A 16,418-nucleotide genomic window follows, 5' to 3' on the forward strand; every position below is an offset into this window, starting at 1 on the left:
GCTACGCACAGAAATTTCACGAATAAGAGATTCCATAGATGAAATAAAAAACTCAAGTCTGTGCCCTCAACAGTAGAATGGCCACAGCTGAAGACAGAATCAGTGAGCTGGAAAATCAGCTGCAGCAAGCCAACAGGCAACAACAAACAATGGCAAAGGACATCAAAATAGCTCTAGAACAAGCTATTTTGGTGGGATATAATGAAAAAACTCACTGAAATGAACGCTTCACCAAGAATACTCTATCTGGATGAACTCTCACTCAAACTCAAAGGAACGGTACACTATTTTGTGGATAAACAGCATCTCAGGAACTTCATAGACACAAAACCAAACCTGAAAGAAGGGCTAAAGGGGCTACTATAAGACAAGACAAACCCTACAAGCACAACAGACTCTTAGAGAAAATGACACAAAATGCCATAACAAAAATCTCTCTCAACATCAGCAGTCTAAATTCATCAATTAAGAGACACGGAGTGGCAAAATGGATTCAGAGACAGAACCCAAATTCTGCTGACCACAAGAAACTCATCTGAACAGTCAGCTTCCATCCTGCAAGCTGTTTGCTTGCAGGATGGAAAACAATCCTACAAGCAAACAATTCCCTCAAAAAAGCTGGGGTGGCCATACTAGTATCTGACAACATAAATTTCAGGTAGAAAAAGATTAGAAGAGACAGCGAAGGCCATTTTCTATTCATCAAGGGATACGTACAATAGGAAGAAATCACACTCTTAAATGTATACGCACCAAATGAGGGAACAGCTAAATATTTAAAACAACTGCTAACAGATTTTAAGGAGGACATTGCTAGCAACACAACAGCAGCCAGAGACTTCAACATCGCCTTATCACCTCTGGATAAATCAACAAGAACAAAACTCAGCAAGGAAACACTGGCTTTGAAGGAAGAAATAGAAGAGAGAGGGTTTATACACCTATTAAGGGATTTACACCCCAAAAAGCAAGAATACACATTCTTCTCCACTGCACACGGAACATTTTCCAAAATAGACCATGTGCTAGGACACAAAACATAACTCAAAAGAATCAGGAAGATAGAAATACTATCAACAATCTTTTCAGACCATGATGCACTGAGAACAGAAGTGAATCAAACACAGACATGGAGAACCAAATCAAACACCTGGAAATTAAACAACTCAATGTTGAACAATGAGTGGGTCAGGAACGAAGTCAAGGAAAAAAATCAAAAGATACCTGGAAAAAAATGAGAATGAACCTATGGTATGCAGCTAAAGCCATGTTGAGGGGAAAATGCTTCCAGAAGAATCATTTCTCAGGAAGAAAGAAAGGGCTCACATAAACAACTTGACTTCACAGCTCAAGATCTTAGAAAAAGATCAACAAAAGGAGCCCAAATCAGGCAGAAGGAAAGAGATCATAAAACTCAGAGCAGAAATCAACAACATGGAAACAAACAAAAAAAAATTCGAAAAATCAATAAAACCAAGAGCTGGTTATTCAAAAAAATAAACAAGATAGATAAACCACTAGCAACACTCACAAAGAGAAAGAGAGAACCCTAAAAAACCAAATAGAAATGAGAAGGCGGATATCGCAACAGAAACCAATGAAATTCAAAAGATCATCAGAGACTACTTTGAAAGTCTGTATGCCCCAAAACAAGAGAAACTAAAAGAAATGGATAAATTCCTGGATTCCTATAGTCTCCAAAGGCCGAATCAAGATGATCTAGAGTGGTGGGACGGGCACAGAGGCCCAGCTCTGGGCAACAAAGCTGAACGGCTCCAATTCCAACAGGTACAGCCCGCCCCCAAGGGCCTGGGTCCCTCTCTGGGCACGCGCAGCTAGAACCAGCCCCTAGACAGCCGGTTTTCAACCCCTGATCTGCGTGGGACGGGCACAGAGGCCCAGCTCTGGGCAACAAAGCTGAACAGCTCCAATTCCAACAGGTACAGCCCGCCCCCAAGGGCCTGGGTCCCTCTGGGCACGCGCAGCTAGAAACAGCCCCTAGACAGCCGGTTTTCAACCCCTGATCTGTGTGGGACGGGCACAGAGGCCCAGCTCTGGGCAACAAAGCTGAACTGCTCCAATTCCAAACAGGAGACATTCCCAACTCCTCGCCCAGTGCCAGGGACTTTTTCCGGAGCCGTGGCCGCGTCAGCGGCCGCGAAATATTTTCCCACTACGTATGCCATAGGAACCATAAGCTACCTTCTTCGATGGAAACTTCTCTAGTTTAGCTCAGCCACTAGAAACACAGTAGCCAATAACTCATAAGCCTATCTTAACTCACACTGCATATTAAGCACAATAGTAACAGTGAACGTGAAGGACTAAACCACCCCTCTCACAATGGTAAAGCAACGCAAAAGCCCACCAAACTTTCATATTGAAGAGTCTAGCCCAGATGACACCAACAGTACTGTAGTGTTAGACAACCTCTCTGACAAGGAATTCAGAAGGGAGCTACTTAGGATGCTTAGGGAATTAAAAGAAACAATGGAAAGCAATGCCAATAGAAGACAAGAGGATCTGAAGGCAGAAATGAGGAAAATGCAATCAGAAATGTCAGACCTGAAAAATCTCGTAGGCGAATTGAAAAGCTCAGTGGAAGGCCTCAGCAGCAGAGTAACAGCGGCTGAGAACAGAATCAGTGAGCTCGAAGATGAAGTTCAGAGACTCTCCAGAAAAGAGCAGAAAATGGAAAAGAGACTCACAATTCGGGAACGGATGGCAAGAGAAGATCGTGATGAAGCCAAGAGGGGTAACATAAGAATTATTGGAGTCCCAGAGGGAAAGGAAGAAAACCTCGATGAAGAAGAAACTGTCAAAGAAATCATTGCTACAACATTTCCAGAGCTGAAGAAAACTTGTGACCACATTCAGGAGGCCCGAAGGGTACCAGCTAGAAGAAATCCGAATAAAAATACCCCAAGACACATTCTGATCAAAATGACCAAAACCTTAGACAGAGACAAAATTCTGAAAGCAGCAAGATCGAAGAAAGAAATCTCTTACAAAGGAGCATCCTTAAAATTCACAGCTGATTTTTCTGATGAAACCCTCATGGCCCGAAAACAGTGGTGGGACATAGTAAAAAAACTCAATGAAATAAATGCCTCCCCAAAAATTCTTTTCCCAGCAAGACTCTCATTCATAATAGAAGGAACAACACACAGTTTCACAGACAAACAACAGCTCAGGAACTTCATAGACTCAAAACTATGGTTACAAGAACAACTAAATGGGCTACTTTAAGGCAAGAAAAGCCCCTCAAATACACCAAATTTTAACAGAACAATGGGACAAAATCCCATAACAATAATCTCTCTCAATGTCAATGGGCTAAACGCACCAATTAAAAGACATAGAGTGGCAGGATGGATTAGAAAATTGAACCCAACATTCTGCTGCCTGCAAGAAACGCATCTCAATAGTCAAAGCAAACACAGACTCAGAGTCAAAGGCTGGAAAACAATCCTACAGGCAAACAGCTCCCATAAAAAAGCTGGGGTAGCCATCCTTATATCAGACCACATCGATTTCAGAGTGAGGAAGGTCATAAGAGACAGTGAAGGCCATTTCTTATTGATCAAAGGATCTGTACAACAGGAAGAACTTACAATAATAAATGTATATGCACCTAATGAGAGACCAGCAAAGTACTTAAAACAACTACTCATAGATTTGGAAAAAGACATCAATAGCAACACAATACTAGTGGGAGACTTCAACACTGCTTTGTCACCTCTTGATAGATCAACCAGACTCAAGCTTAGCAAGGACATATTCATTTGAGGGAAACAATGGAAGAAAGGGACTTAGTAGATATATACAGGACACTTCATCCACAAAAAGCTGAATACACATTCTTCTCAAGCGTACATGGAACATTCTCCAAGATAGACCACATGCTGAGCCACAGAACATGCCTCCATAAAATTAAGAAGGTAGAGATTGTATCAACAATCTTCTCAGACCATAATGCGCTGAAATTAGAAGTAAATCACACACAAAAACAGAAAACTAAATCAAACACCTGGAAATTAAACAGTGCACTATTGAACAACGAGTGGATTAGACAGGAAATCAAAGAGGAAATCAAAAGATTCCTAGAAACGAATGAAAATGAGAACACAAGTTACCAAAACTTACGGGACACAGCAAAGGCTGTGTTAAGAGGAAAGTTTATAGCTCTACAAGCATTCCTCAGGAAGGAGGAGCGAGCACACATAAGTAACCTAACCTCACAGCTTAAGAGCTTGGAGAAGGACCAAAAAAAGGAGCACAACCCGAACCGGAGAAAGGAAATACTAAAACTCAGAGCAGAGATTAACGAGATGGAAACCCAAAAAACAATCCGAAAGATCAATGAAACCAAAAGCTGGTTCTTTGAGAAAATTAACAAGATCGATAAGTCTCTAGCAAAACTCACAAAGAAAGGGAGAGAGAAAACCCTAATAAACCGAATCAGAAATGAAAAGGGGGTCATTACAACAGAAACCACAGAAATTCAGAGGATCCTCAGGGAGTACTTTGAGAAGCTTTATGCCACGGAACATCAAAACCTCGAGGAAATGGATAAATTCCTAGACTCCTACAGACTCCCAAGGCTGAACCAAGAAGACCTGGAATACCTGAACAGACCTATCACCATCAAGGAAATTGAAATGGTAATAAAAAGTCTCCCCAAGCACAAAAGCCCTGGCCCGGATGGATTCACTAGTGAATTCTTCCAAATCTTTAAAGAGGACTTACTCCCGATGCTCTTTAAGCTTTTCCATGAAATTGAAATATCAAAAACACTTCCGAACAGTTTCTACGAAGCAAATATCACACTGATACCAAAAGCAGACAGAGATACCACAAAGAAAGAGAATTACAGGCCGATATCCCTGATGAACACAGATGCAAAGATCCTCAACAAACTACTAGCAAATAAATCCAACTACTCATCAAAAAGATCATACACCATGACCAAGTAGGATTCATCCCAGGGATGCAAGGATGGTTTAACATTCGGAAATCAATCAACATAATCCACCATATCAACAAAAGAAAAGATAAAAAGCATATGATCATATCAATAGATGCAGAGAAAGCATTTGATAAGATCCAGCACCCCTTTATGATGAAAACCCTAGCCAAAATGGGTATAGAGGGGACCTTCCTCAACATAATTAAAGCCATCTACCACAAGCCTACAGCAAGCATCATCCTCAATGGGGAAAAACTGAGAGCCTTCCCTCTAAGATCAGGGACGAGACAGGGATGCCAACTCTCTCCACTGCTGTTCAATATAGTACTGGAAGTACTTGCAATAGCGATTAGGCAGGAAAAAGATATTAAGGGCATTCAGGTAGGAATGGAAGAAATCAAGCTCTCACTATTCGCAGATGATATGATACTCTACTTAGAGAACCCAATAACTTCCACCAAAAAACTCCTAGAAACAATAGACTCGTATAGTAAAGTTGCAGGTTATAAAATCAATACCCAAAAGTCCATGGCTTTCCTATACGCAAACAGTGAGAGAGAAGAAAGCAACATGAAAAAAACAATCCCGTTCACAATTGTGCCCCAGAAAATCAAGTACCTAGGAATCAGCTTAACTAAGGAAGTAAAGGACCTGTACAAAGAAAACTACAAAACGCTACTTCAGGAAATAAAAGAGGACATGAGGAAATGGAAAGATATCCCCTGCTCATGGGTCGGGAGACTTAACATTGTCAAAATGGCAATACTACCGAAAGCATTGTATAAATTCAATGCAATCCCTATAAGGATACCCATGACATTCTTCAAAGAAATGGAGCAAACACTCCTGAAATTTATATGGAACAATAAGCACCCACGAATAGCTAAAGCAATTCTTGGGAAAAAGAAAATGGGAGGAATCAACCTCCCGAACTTCAAACTGTACTACAAAGCAGTAATAATTAAAACAGCATGGTACTGGAACAAAGGCAGAACTGCAGACCAATGGAACAGGGTTGAATACACTGACATCTCCCCTCAATCATATGCTCATCTAATCTTTGATAAAGGTGCAAGTAATGTGAAGTGGAGTAAGGAAAGCCTCTTTAATAAATTGTGTTGGCATCACTGGACGGCTACATGCAAAAAAATAGGCTCAGAACTCTGCCTAACACCATGTACAAAAGTAAGATCAAAATGGATTAAAGACCTCAACATCAGACCAGAAACCATAAGGTACATTGAAGATAAAGTTGGCAAAACCCTCCATGACATTGAAGCTAATGGTAACTTCAAAGATGCCACGCCACTGGCCGAGCAAGTGAAAACAGAGATAGATAAATGGAACTATCTTAAACTAAGAAGCTTCTGCACCTCCAAAGAAACAGTGACCAAAATACAAAGACAGTCTACAGAATGGGAAAGGATATTCACCGAATACACATCTGACAAGGGGTTGATATCCAGGATATACAAAATACTGGTTAAACTCCACAAGAAGAAAACATCCAACCCCATCCAAAAATGGGGCAATGAAATGAACAGAAACTTTCTCAAAGAAGAAATCCGAATGGCAAAAAAGCACATGCAGATCAAAACCACAATGAGATACCATCTCACACCTCAGAGACTGGCCCACATTCAAAAGAACAAAAGCAACCGATGCTGGCGTGGATGTGGCGAGAAAGGGACACTCCTTCACTGTTGGTGGGAATGTCCACTGGTTCAGCCCTTCTGGAAAACAGTATGGACGATTCTCAAAAAATTAGAAATTGAGCTCCCATTTGACCCAGCAATACCACTCCTGGGAATATATCCCAGAGAGGCAAAAATGTATAGTCGAAGTGACATCTGCACTTGTTTGTTCATTGCAGCACTCTTTACAATTGCCAGAAACTGGAAGAAACCTGAATGCCCAAGAACAGATGACTGGTTAAAGAAACTTTGGTACATCTACACAATGGAGTACTATGTAGCTGTTAGAAAAGATGAAGTCATGAAATTTACATACAAGTGGTACAATATGGAAAGTATCATGCTAAGCGAAATGAGTCAGAAAGAGAGGGATAGACATAGAAAGATTGCATTCATCTGGGGGATATAAAGTAACAAAGTATGAGATTAATACCCAAGAATAGCTGAGATCAGCACCAGGAGGATTACTCCATAACTTAGAGGCCAGCCGGGTATCCTAGAGGAAAGGGCAGTTCAGATAGAGAAGGGAGCACCAAATAAAGGATGTTTGGAGGATCCTCCCAGGAGGGGAGATGCATGTCGAAAGTAGACTATGGACTGAACATGTTTGCCACTCAATGCCTCTTTTGCAGACCACAACACCCAAAAGGAGAGAGAGAACACAGGGGATTGCCCTGCCACAGAGACAGGGGGGATGGGGGGATGGGGGTGGGAGGGATATTATCTATGGTGGTGGAAAATGGGCACTGGTGGAGGGATGGGTATCTGATCATTGTATAATTGAAACCAAAGCACAAAAAATTGTAAATCTACAACTTTAAAAAAAAATAAAATAAAATAAAGGGGAAAAAAAAAAAAGATGATCTAGAGTACCTGAATAGACCTATTAACATTAAGGAAATTGAAACTGTAATCAAAAGTCTTCCCAAAAACAAATGTGCAGGTCCAGATGGATTCACTAGCGAATTTTTCCAAACATTTAAAGAGGACCTATTGCCAGTTCTTCTCAAGCTTTTCCAGGAAATTGAAGAAACAGAAACTCTCCCAAACAGTTTCTATGAAGCCCATATATCTCTAATACCAAAAGGAAACAAAGACACCACAAGAATATTACAAGCCAATATCCCTGATGAAAATGGATGCGAAGATTCTCAACAAAATACTAGCAAATAGAATTCAACAAATCATCAAAAAGATCATACACCATGACCAAGTGGGATTCATCCTGGGGATGCAAGGATGGTTTATCATTCGGAAATCAATCAACATAATCCATCATATGAACAAAAGAAAAAATAAAAACCATATGATCATATCAACAGATGCAGAGAAAGCATTTAACAAGATCCAGCACCTGTTTATGACGAAGACCCTCAGCAAAATAGATATAGGAGGACTTTCCTCAATATAGTTAAAGCCATCTACCACAAGCGTACAGCATGCATCATCCTCAATGGGGAAAAACTGAGAGCCTTCCCCCTAAGATCAGGGACGAGACAAGGATGCCCACTCTCTCTACTGCTGTTCAATTTAGTGCCGGAAGTACTTGCAAAAGCAGTTAGGCAAGAAAAAGATAATAAGGGCATTCAGGCATTATACGAAGAAATCAAGCTCTCATTATTCGAGGATGATATGATACTATACTATACCCTAAAACCTCTACCAAGAAACTCCTAGAAACAATAGACTTGTATAGTAAAGTTGCAGGCTATAAAAATCAATACTCAAAAGTCCATGGCTTTCCTATATGCAAATGGTGAGAGAGAAGAAAGTGACATGAAAAAAACAATCCCATTCACAATTGTGCCCCAATAACTCAAGTACCTAGGAATCAGCTTAACTAAGGAAGTAAAGGACCTGTACAAAGAAAACTACAAAAAGGAAGTAAAAGAGGACACGAGGAAATAGAAAGAGATCCCCTGCTCATGGATCGGGAGAATTATTATGGTCAAAATGGCAACACCTCCCAAAGCATTGTACAAATTCAATGCGATCCCTATAATGACACCCATGACATTCTTCAAAGAAATGGAGCAAACACTCCTGAAATTTATATGGCACATTAAGCCCCCACAAATGGCGAAAGCATTCTTGGGGAAAAGAAAATGGGAGGAATCAACCTCCCTTACATCAAATTCTACTAAAAGCAGTGATAATTAAAACAGCATGGTACTGGAACAAAGGCAGAGCTGCAGACCAATGGAACCAATACTGACATTCCCCCCAAACATATGATCATCTATTCTTTGATAAAGGAGCAAGAAAAGCCTCTTTAACAAATTTTTCTGGGAAAACTAGATGGCTACATGCAAAAAAAAATGGGCTCAGATCTCTGCCTAACACCATGTACAAAAGTAAGATCAAAATGGATTAAAGACCTCAGCATCAGACCGGAATCCATAAGGTACATTGAAGACAAAGTTGGCAAAACCCTCCATGACACTGAAGCTATTGATATCTTCAAAGATGTCAAGCCACTGGCCGAGCAAGTGAAAACGGAGATAGATAAATGGGACTATATTTAACTAAGAAGCTTCTGCACCTCCAAAGAAACAGAGAGCAAAATACAAAGACAGTCTACAGAATAGGAAAGGATATTCACCCAATACACATCCTACAAGGGGTTGATATCAAGGATATACAAAGTACTGGTTGAACTCCACAAGAAGAAAACATCCAACCCTATCAAGAAATGGGGCAACAAAATAAACTGTAACTTTCTCAAGGAGAAATCCGAATGGCAAAAAGCACATGAGAAAATGCTCTACTTCATTAATCATCAGAGAGATACAGATCAAAATAACAATGAGATATCATCTCACACCACAGAGACTGGCCTAACATCCAAAAGAACAAAAGCAACTGGTATTGGCAGGAATGTGGCGAGAAAGGGACCTTCCTTCACTGCTGTTGGGAATGCCAACTGGTTCAGCCCTTTTGGAAAACACTATGGATAATTCTCAAAAAATTAGAAATTGAGCTCCCATTTGACCCAGAAATACTACCCCTGGAAGTATATCCCAGAGAGGCAAAAAAGTATAGTCGGAGTGACATCTGCACTTGTTTGTTCATTATAGCACCGTCTACAATAGCCAGGATTTGGAAAAAACCTGAGTGCCCAAGAACAGATGAGTGGTTAAAGAAACAGGTGCAGCTACACAATGGAGTACTATGTAGCTGTTAGAAAAGATGAAGTCATTAAATTTACATACAAGTGGTACTGCATGGAAAGTATCATGCTAAGCGAAATTAGTCTTAAAGAGAGGGACAGACATAGAAAGATTGCATTCATCTGGGGAACATAAAGGAACAAAATAGGAGGCTAACTCCCAAGAATAGCCGAGATAAATACCAGGAGGTTTACTCCATGGCTTGGAGGCCACCCGCACATGCTAGGGGAAAAGACAGCTCAGACAGAGAAGGGAGCACCAAATAAAGGGTATTGAGAGGATCCTCCCAGGATGGGAGATACATGCTGAAAGTAAACTACAGACCGAACATGACTGCCACTTGGTGCCTCTTTTGCAAAGCACAGCACCCCAAAGGAGAGAGAAAACAAAAGGGAATGCCCTGCCACAGAGGCAGGGTAGGATGGGGGGGATGAGGGGTGGGAGGGATACTGGGATTAGTGGTGGTGGTGAATGGGCACTGGTGGAGGGATGGGTACTCGATCATTGTATGACTGAAACCAAAGCACAAAAATTTGTAAGTCTACAACTGTACCTCTCAGTGTTTCACTAATAAAAATTTAAAAAAAAATAACAAAACAAAAAAGTGTCACATTTAATTCATTTGAGTTGCTTTTCTAACAAGCAATAATTATGACCATGTTATTTACACATTATTATTTTATAGCAGGTGCATACTATACTACTTGTAAATTAAATCCATGTTAATGACATGCAAATAAACAATATGTCAACATGTTTTCCATGGAGATGAATGAAATAAACTGCTTTTATACATAATATTTGCATCAAGATCCACTAAGAAAGGAGTTGGAGCAACAAATAGTACAGTGGGTAGGGTGTTTGCCTTGCACACAGCTCACCCGGGTTCAATTCCTGGCATTCCTTATAGTCCCCCAAGCACCACCAAAAGTATTTCCTGAGTGCAGAGCCAGGAGTAACCCCTGAATATCACCAGGTTTGAACCAAAAAGTCAGGAAAAAAAATACCCAAAAACCAGAACAAAACAAAAATCTATAAGAATATCTCACTGTCGAGATTCTGTGAACTGAACAGAATACGTGATGTGAGAAATTGTATACTTTCAATGACTTTGTTATTAATATGTAAATTATCGTTACCTGTAAAAGATGTATTAAATACTCATTCTGACAATTAATAATACTGGCACTAGATGGTGCAATCCCTTCAGGTAATTCCACTCCTTTAAAAACAACATTTGGTCCTTTTGATTGTCGTAAAAGACTAGTCTCTTTTTCAAGATGATCTATCTGGAAATAAATTAAATTAAAAATTAAAATTATATCTCATCTATCTAAATCATTTAAAAACAGTAACCTAACTTACTATTTTAAAAAATGTTTTTAAATTATCACTCCTTTACTTGGAATTCATTCATTTAATTTATACCTATAAATATCTAGGCATAAACTTAAAGCTTCTATATATTTTTAATATTATAAAGTATTTATTCTTCCACTTAATTTTATAAGAAAAAATGGGAGTCTTCTTAATGTTGAAAGACTTAATTCAGTGATCCAATAGCAAATTCCTCTAAGGAAGTAATCTAAAAACACTGATTTTTCTATTAAACTTATATTTATAAACTTAAAATCCCCACCTTTAAATTTGCCTTTGCCAGCTGCTGAGAATAATTTATGGCCTCCTTCCGAGATTCTCTAAGCTCCTGTCTTAATTCTTCATTTCTTCCAGTAAGTTGGTCAACTTGGGCTTTCAAATGCAGATTGGCATCAAAGATTCCTTCTGCATTCTTTGATTCTATGGCCTAATAAATTTAGAATATGTAGAAAAATGTGAAGAAAAGCAGAACAATCATAGTAAACAATGCATCTTTAGAACAGTCAAGCATTTTATTATTCCCAATCCCAGATGTAATGTCAAAAGCTATTTCTTATTTATGAATTTTAATTTATAAAACTAATTTGGACTGGAACAACAGAACAGTGGATAGGGCATTTGTGACACACCCACATTCCCCCATATGGTCTTCTGAGTCCCACCAAGCGTAATCCCTGAGTACAGCCAGGAGGAGGCTCTGAGCAGTACTAGGTGTGGCCAAAAACTGAAAAAACAAACAAAAACAACCCTCTAATTTAAATTAGTAATTCCGAGCATTAGTTGTAACAATTAATAGCATTTTAGTTAATTCTAAAATAACTGGTAGAGTGAAAAATAACTGTTATAGAAATAAGATGACTAAGCTTCAAGTCTTAACCTATTGCCTACTAGCTGGAAAAATGGCTTAAATTTTTTTCTACACTTCCTTAGTCCTACAGAAGAGAAAATAATGCTGTCTACATCACAAAGTATTTATAGAATCAAAAGCAGATGATTAATATGTAAGTATCTTGAAAATATGCAACATCTAAATTTTAAAAGTGCAAAGAAATGAAATGATTAAATTTTTCAGAGCTTCCTCTCCACATAGTCGAAGTATATACATATGTGTATATATGTATATATACATATATATTGTAAGTGCAAAGGGAAAGATAAGCAAAAGTGATACTAAGTATTAAAATATTATCAAAGCAGCTTTACTGAGTCTACTATCATACCACCCTGAATGCGCCCGATCTTGCCTGAACTCAGAAAGCAGCTTTACTGGACCTGATCTTCCAATGACAGCCCATAGAAATATACACACTCTCAGGCACACATCTATATCAGAATATATTTAGGCCTTAGAGGATAACTATATGGCACAAAACTGTTTAAAGATTCAGAAATAAAAGCAGAACACAAAGAAAGTAAGATTTGTAAAACAAACACAATATAATTAGAAAGGTAATCTGAGGTTTAATTCTAAGTAGATTTATATAAGTAAGCTTTGTCCTACAGGAAATCAGAGCATGCCATGAGGAGCAATAAGCTATATATGCCTAAGGTAGAAACCAGGATGGAAGTAGAATAAAGAAGGCACTATATCAGACAGTCATTTGTAGATTAGTTATTTATCTTTCTGACACATAGTATCAAACTATGCGGCTTTTTGATAAAATTTAATTGAATGTTAATTTGGGAGCATTATAAAATTTTCTATAGCAACATAAAATTAAAGACATAAAACAGAATTATTTGATTAAATTATTATAATGTCTAAAGATTTCTTAGAGAAAATACTATGAGGTCATTTTGTGAGTTTCCAACAGGGCATATCAATCTTGGGGGATAAAAGATAGCATGGGATAAAAGCAACTGAAATTTATGGATTCGGGAGCAGTGGCCCTAGGACAACCAGAAGATGTTACCGGAAACAGAAGTTAGAATTTCTGAGCTGTTTTTATTTAGCTATTTAGTGGAGCTCCTCTTGGAAATCAAAGTTTGATCTAAGACAGAGTATCAGTAGTAGAAAGTAGCACTGACAAAAGATACTCACAAGAAGAAAGCATAAAGAACTAAATATTCAAAATAGCAGAGACAAATCAATGTCACCAGATACAAGATAAAATAAAAAATACACATCCATATATAAAAAGATCATCTGTGCACATGTGCACATTGCATGTGTATGAAATATGAAAAATTACTTACATTAACTAGTCTTTCAAGACTAGGGATAATTAGAGATGTTTCTCCTCCTTTAATATCTGAATCTTTCTGCATTTCCTTAATAGCTTGCAAGATTTCTTTCATACCTTCTTCAAGTTGCTTATTTTCTTCAACAAGTTCTTTTACTAAAATAATATTTTTCTCACTGATGAACAATGTTTTATCACAATTTACACTATTCTCTACAGACAACTAGTACTTCACATGTAGAAAAGATAACCAATTTGAAAACTATTAGTGTTATTAAATGGACCTGAAAATTCAAACTACATCATGAGACTTGTTGTTACTGTGTCTGGCATATCGAATACGTCACAGGTAGTTTGCCAGGCTCTGCCTTGCGGGCGAGATACTCTCAGTAGCTTGCCGGTTTCTCCGAGAGGGGCGGAGGAATCGAACTCGGGTCGGCCATGTTGGCCGCTTGTAAGGCAAGCGCCCTACCTGCTGTGCTATCGCTTCAGCCCAACAGAAATAATGTAGATTTGTTTTTCCTTTTTCACTTTCATTTGAGCAAGTACTAAGTTTAACAATATTCTCTGATAATGAATATAGCAAAGAAAATGAAAAGGATACAGGAGACTGAAGTCCATACATTATGGGAGTAATTAAGGCTAAAACGAAGCAGTAAACAGAAGACCTTTCAGGTCCAATTGTTTCAGTATAGGATAAATAAATATAGATAAGTAAGAAATAACTTACATTTATTCTGAAATTTGACTATTACTGTTTTACTTCTTTCTAAATCTTTTTCCTTTTCGATTAGTTCTCTTGAAAGAAGTTCATTCTGAAACAAACAAAAAAAAAAGATAAGCACAAAGATAAATTTATTGTTCTTTTACAAAACATCACAGTATTTTATGAAGCTTAAAATATATTTGTTCTTTTGGGCTGGAGCAACAGCACAGTGGGTAGGGTGTTTGCCTTGAATGCGGCCGACCCTGGTTTGATTCCTAGCATCTCACATGGTCCCCCAAGCACCACCAGGCGTAATTCCTGAGTGCATGAGCCAGAAGTAACCCCTGTGCATCGCTGGGTATGACCCAAAAAGAAAAAAAAAACATACATATATACATATATATGAGTGTGTGTGTGTGTGTATATATATATATATATACACATATATATATATATTTGCTCTTGTGATGGATAACATGTTATTCATCAAATAAGCCAGAGACATAGTAGCAATCGTAAAAAATCTAAAAGGAAATATAAAATCTAATAAGTGAAATGATGATCCTCCTTACACTTCTCCTACCTCCACAACAAAAGGCAGAGATATAATTAAGGTTTTTACTTTTGCTTTTGTATTACACCTGGTGATATTCAGGGGTTACCTCTGGCTCTGTGTTCAGGAATTACTCCTGGCGGTGCTCAGGGTACCTACCATATGGGATACTGGAGATTGTGCCTGGGTCAGGTCAGGGCTGTACTATCATTCCAGCTCCCATAATGAAGGGTTTTTGTCTGAACCACAGTTCTCTATTTTATAACGGAAAATCTTATACTACCTGTTCTGCCTGGTTTTTATGATGATCAATCACTATTTCTGTACTTCTACTCTGTGCTTCTTTGACCAATAACTCTTGGCCTATAGCATCACTCTAAAGAAACATTTAACAAATAAGTCAATAGATTATAGAAAATGCACTTCATTTTTATATTAAAAATAGAATGTATCTAAATTAGTTTGAGTGGGCAAATACAAATCAACTGATATATAATCACAAATAGAACTTTGTTAGAAAAGCAATTCAAAAGAGTTAACAGAAATGTGATCTAAGGAACATAATTTGCTGGGAAGTTCACCTGGGGTCTAAAAAATAATAATTTTCTCTGTACCTGTTCTATGAGATTTTCAAGTGGATTTATCTGAGATAATTTTGATTCTGAAGTAATACGGACAGTGTCCAGAATATCAGCTTCAAGTTTACTTTTTAAAACCTCCATTGGGACTTCACATTTTCTTCTCTCTTTTTGCAAACTGGTATAAGATTTGCTTATTTGGCTATGAATCTTTTCAGGTTGTGATGCTACTTTTGATTTATCCATGTCATTTCTATCATCATCAATTTGTTGGCAAAACGTGGCAGATTTCTGCCTAACTGATAATTTCTGCATTAAATTTGAAGCTAATGATAAGGTTTGCAAAGATGAACTACTTTTTTGTATGAAATTAATCTTCTTAAGTGCCTGATGACTCCTTGATATTTTCTCCCTTGAGTCATCAGAAAGATAATATAAGCGATCATGCATTTCTTCATGGCTGTCCCTATGAAAGGCATTAACTAATAATTCGAGATTTCTTAAAGATTGAAGACATGGTGCTTTAAAAAGCTCTGGTGGTGAATTATTCTCTTGTACTTGGGTATCTGAAGAATGTCTAGTTAAAGAGGTAAAAGGATCCACTCCAACATCTATACTCTGATGAGTATCAAATAACGTTCTTTCTGATTCTAAGGCCATATATTTTTCTGGCTCACTCTGATGTGACTGTGAAATACTGAATGACGGTGTCTTATGCAGAAGCTCTATTTTTTCTGAAGTCTTAATCTGTATTTAGAATAAATAATGTCTCATTAATCAACCTTTGAAGCAATAGGTTATTTTAAGTGATATTTTTCTTCATGCCACAGGTATTAAAAATATTTAAAATGAAATATTGGAGACAGGAGAGAGAGCATTGATAACATTTTTCTATTTCTTAGTTTTTTTGCATAGAAATAATTTACTGCTTACCTTTGACTGTGTTTCATTAATACTTTTGAGGCTCAGAGAATCAAATTTTCTTTCTCTTAGTCTATGCTCTTCAGAAAAGTCTTCAGTTTGGTTCAGATCCTCAAAAGTTAGCCCTAGCATGGAGAAATAAACAGAAACACAAAAAACAACTTTTCTATTATTTAACACTTTGTTAAAAACTAGAATCAAGGACAAATTCAAACAAAAGGTAGGACGTCAAAAAGTCCTAATCCATATATATATATCTGCACATAT

General features: G+C 37.9%; 1 protein-coding gene across 1 annotated transcript in view; it reads right to left on the bottom strand.

The window, feature by feature from the left end:
- CEP290 (centrosomal protein 290) overlaps positions 1-16,418 on the bottom strand; it is a 115,151-nt gene that overhangs the window by 68,844 nt on the left and 29,889 nt on the right. The window contains exons 18-22 of the mRNA XM_056115489.1: positions 16,164-16,276; positions 14,124-14,208; positions 13,407-13,549; positions 11,473-11,637; positions 10,973-11,122 (exon numbers count right to left, since the gene is read on the bottom strand). Of these exons, the coding sequence (XP_055971464.1) occupies positions 10,973-11,122; positions 11,473-11,637; positions 13,407-13,549; positions 14,124-14,208; positions 16,164-16,276 (656 nt within the window). The remainder of the gene's footprint in view (positions 1-10,972; positions 11,123-11,472; positions 11,638-13,406; positions 13,550-14,123; positions 14,209-16,163; positions 16,277-16,418) is intronic.

This window comes from Sorex fumeus, unplaced genomic scaffold, assembly GCF_029834395.1.
Source record: "Sorex fumeus unplaced genomic scaffold, SorFum_2.1 ptg000003l, whole genome shotgun sequence".
Taxonomy (NCBI): Eukaryota; Metazoa; Chordata; class Mammalia; order Eulipotyphla; family Soricidae; genus Sorex; species Sorex fumeus.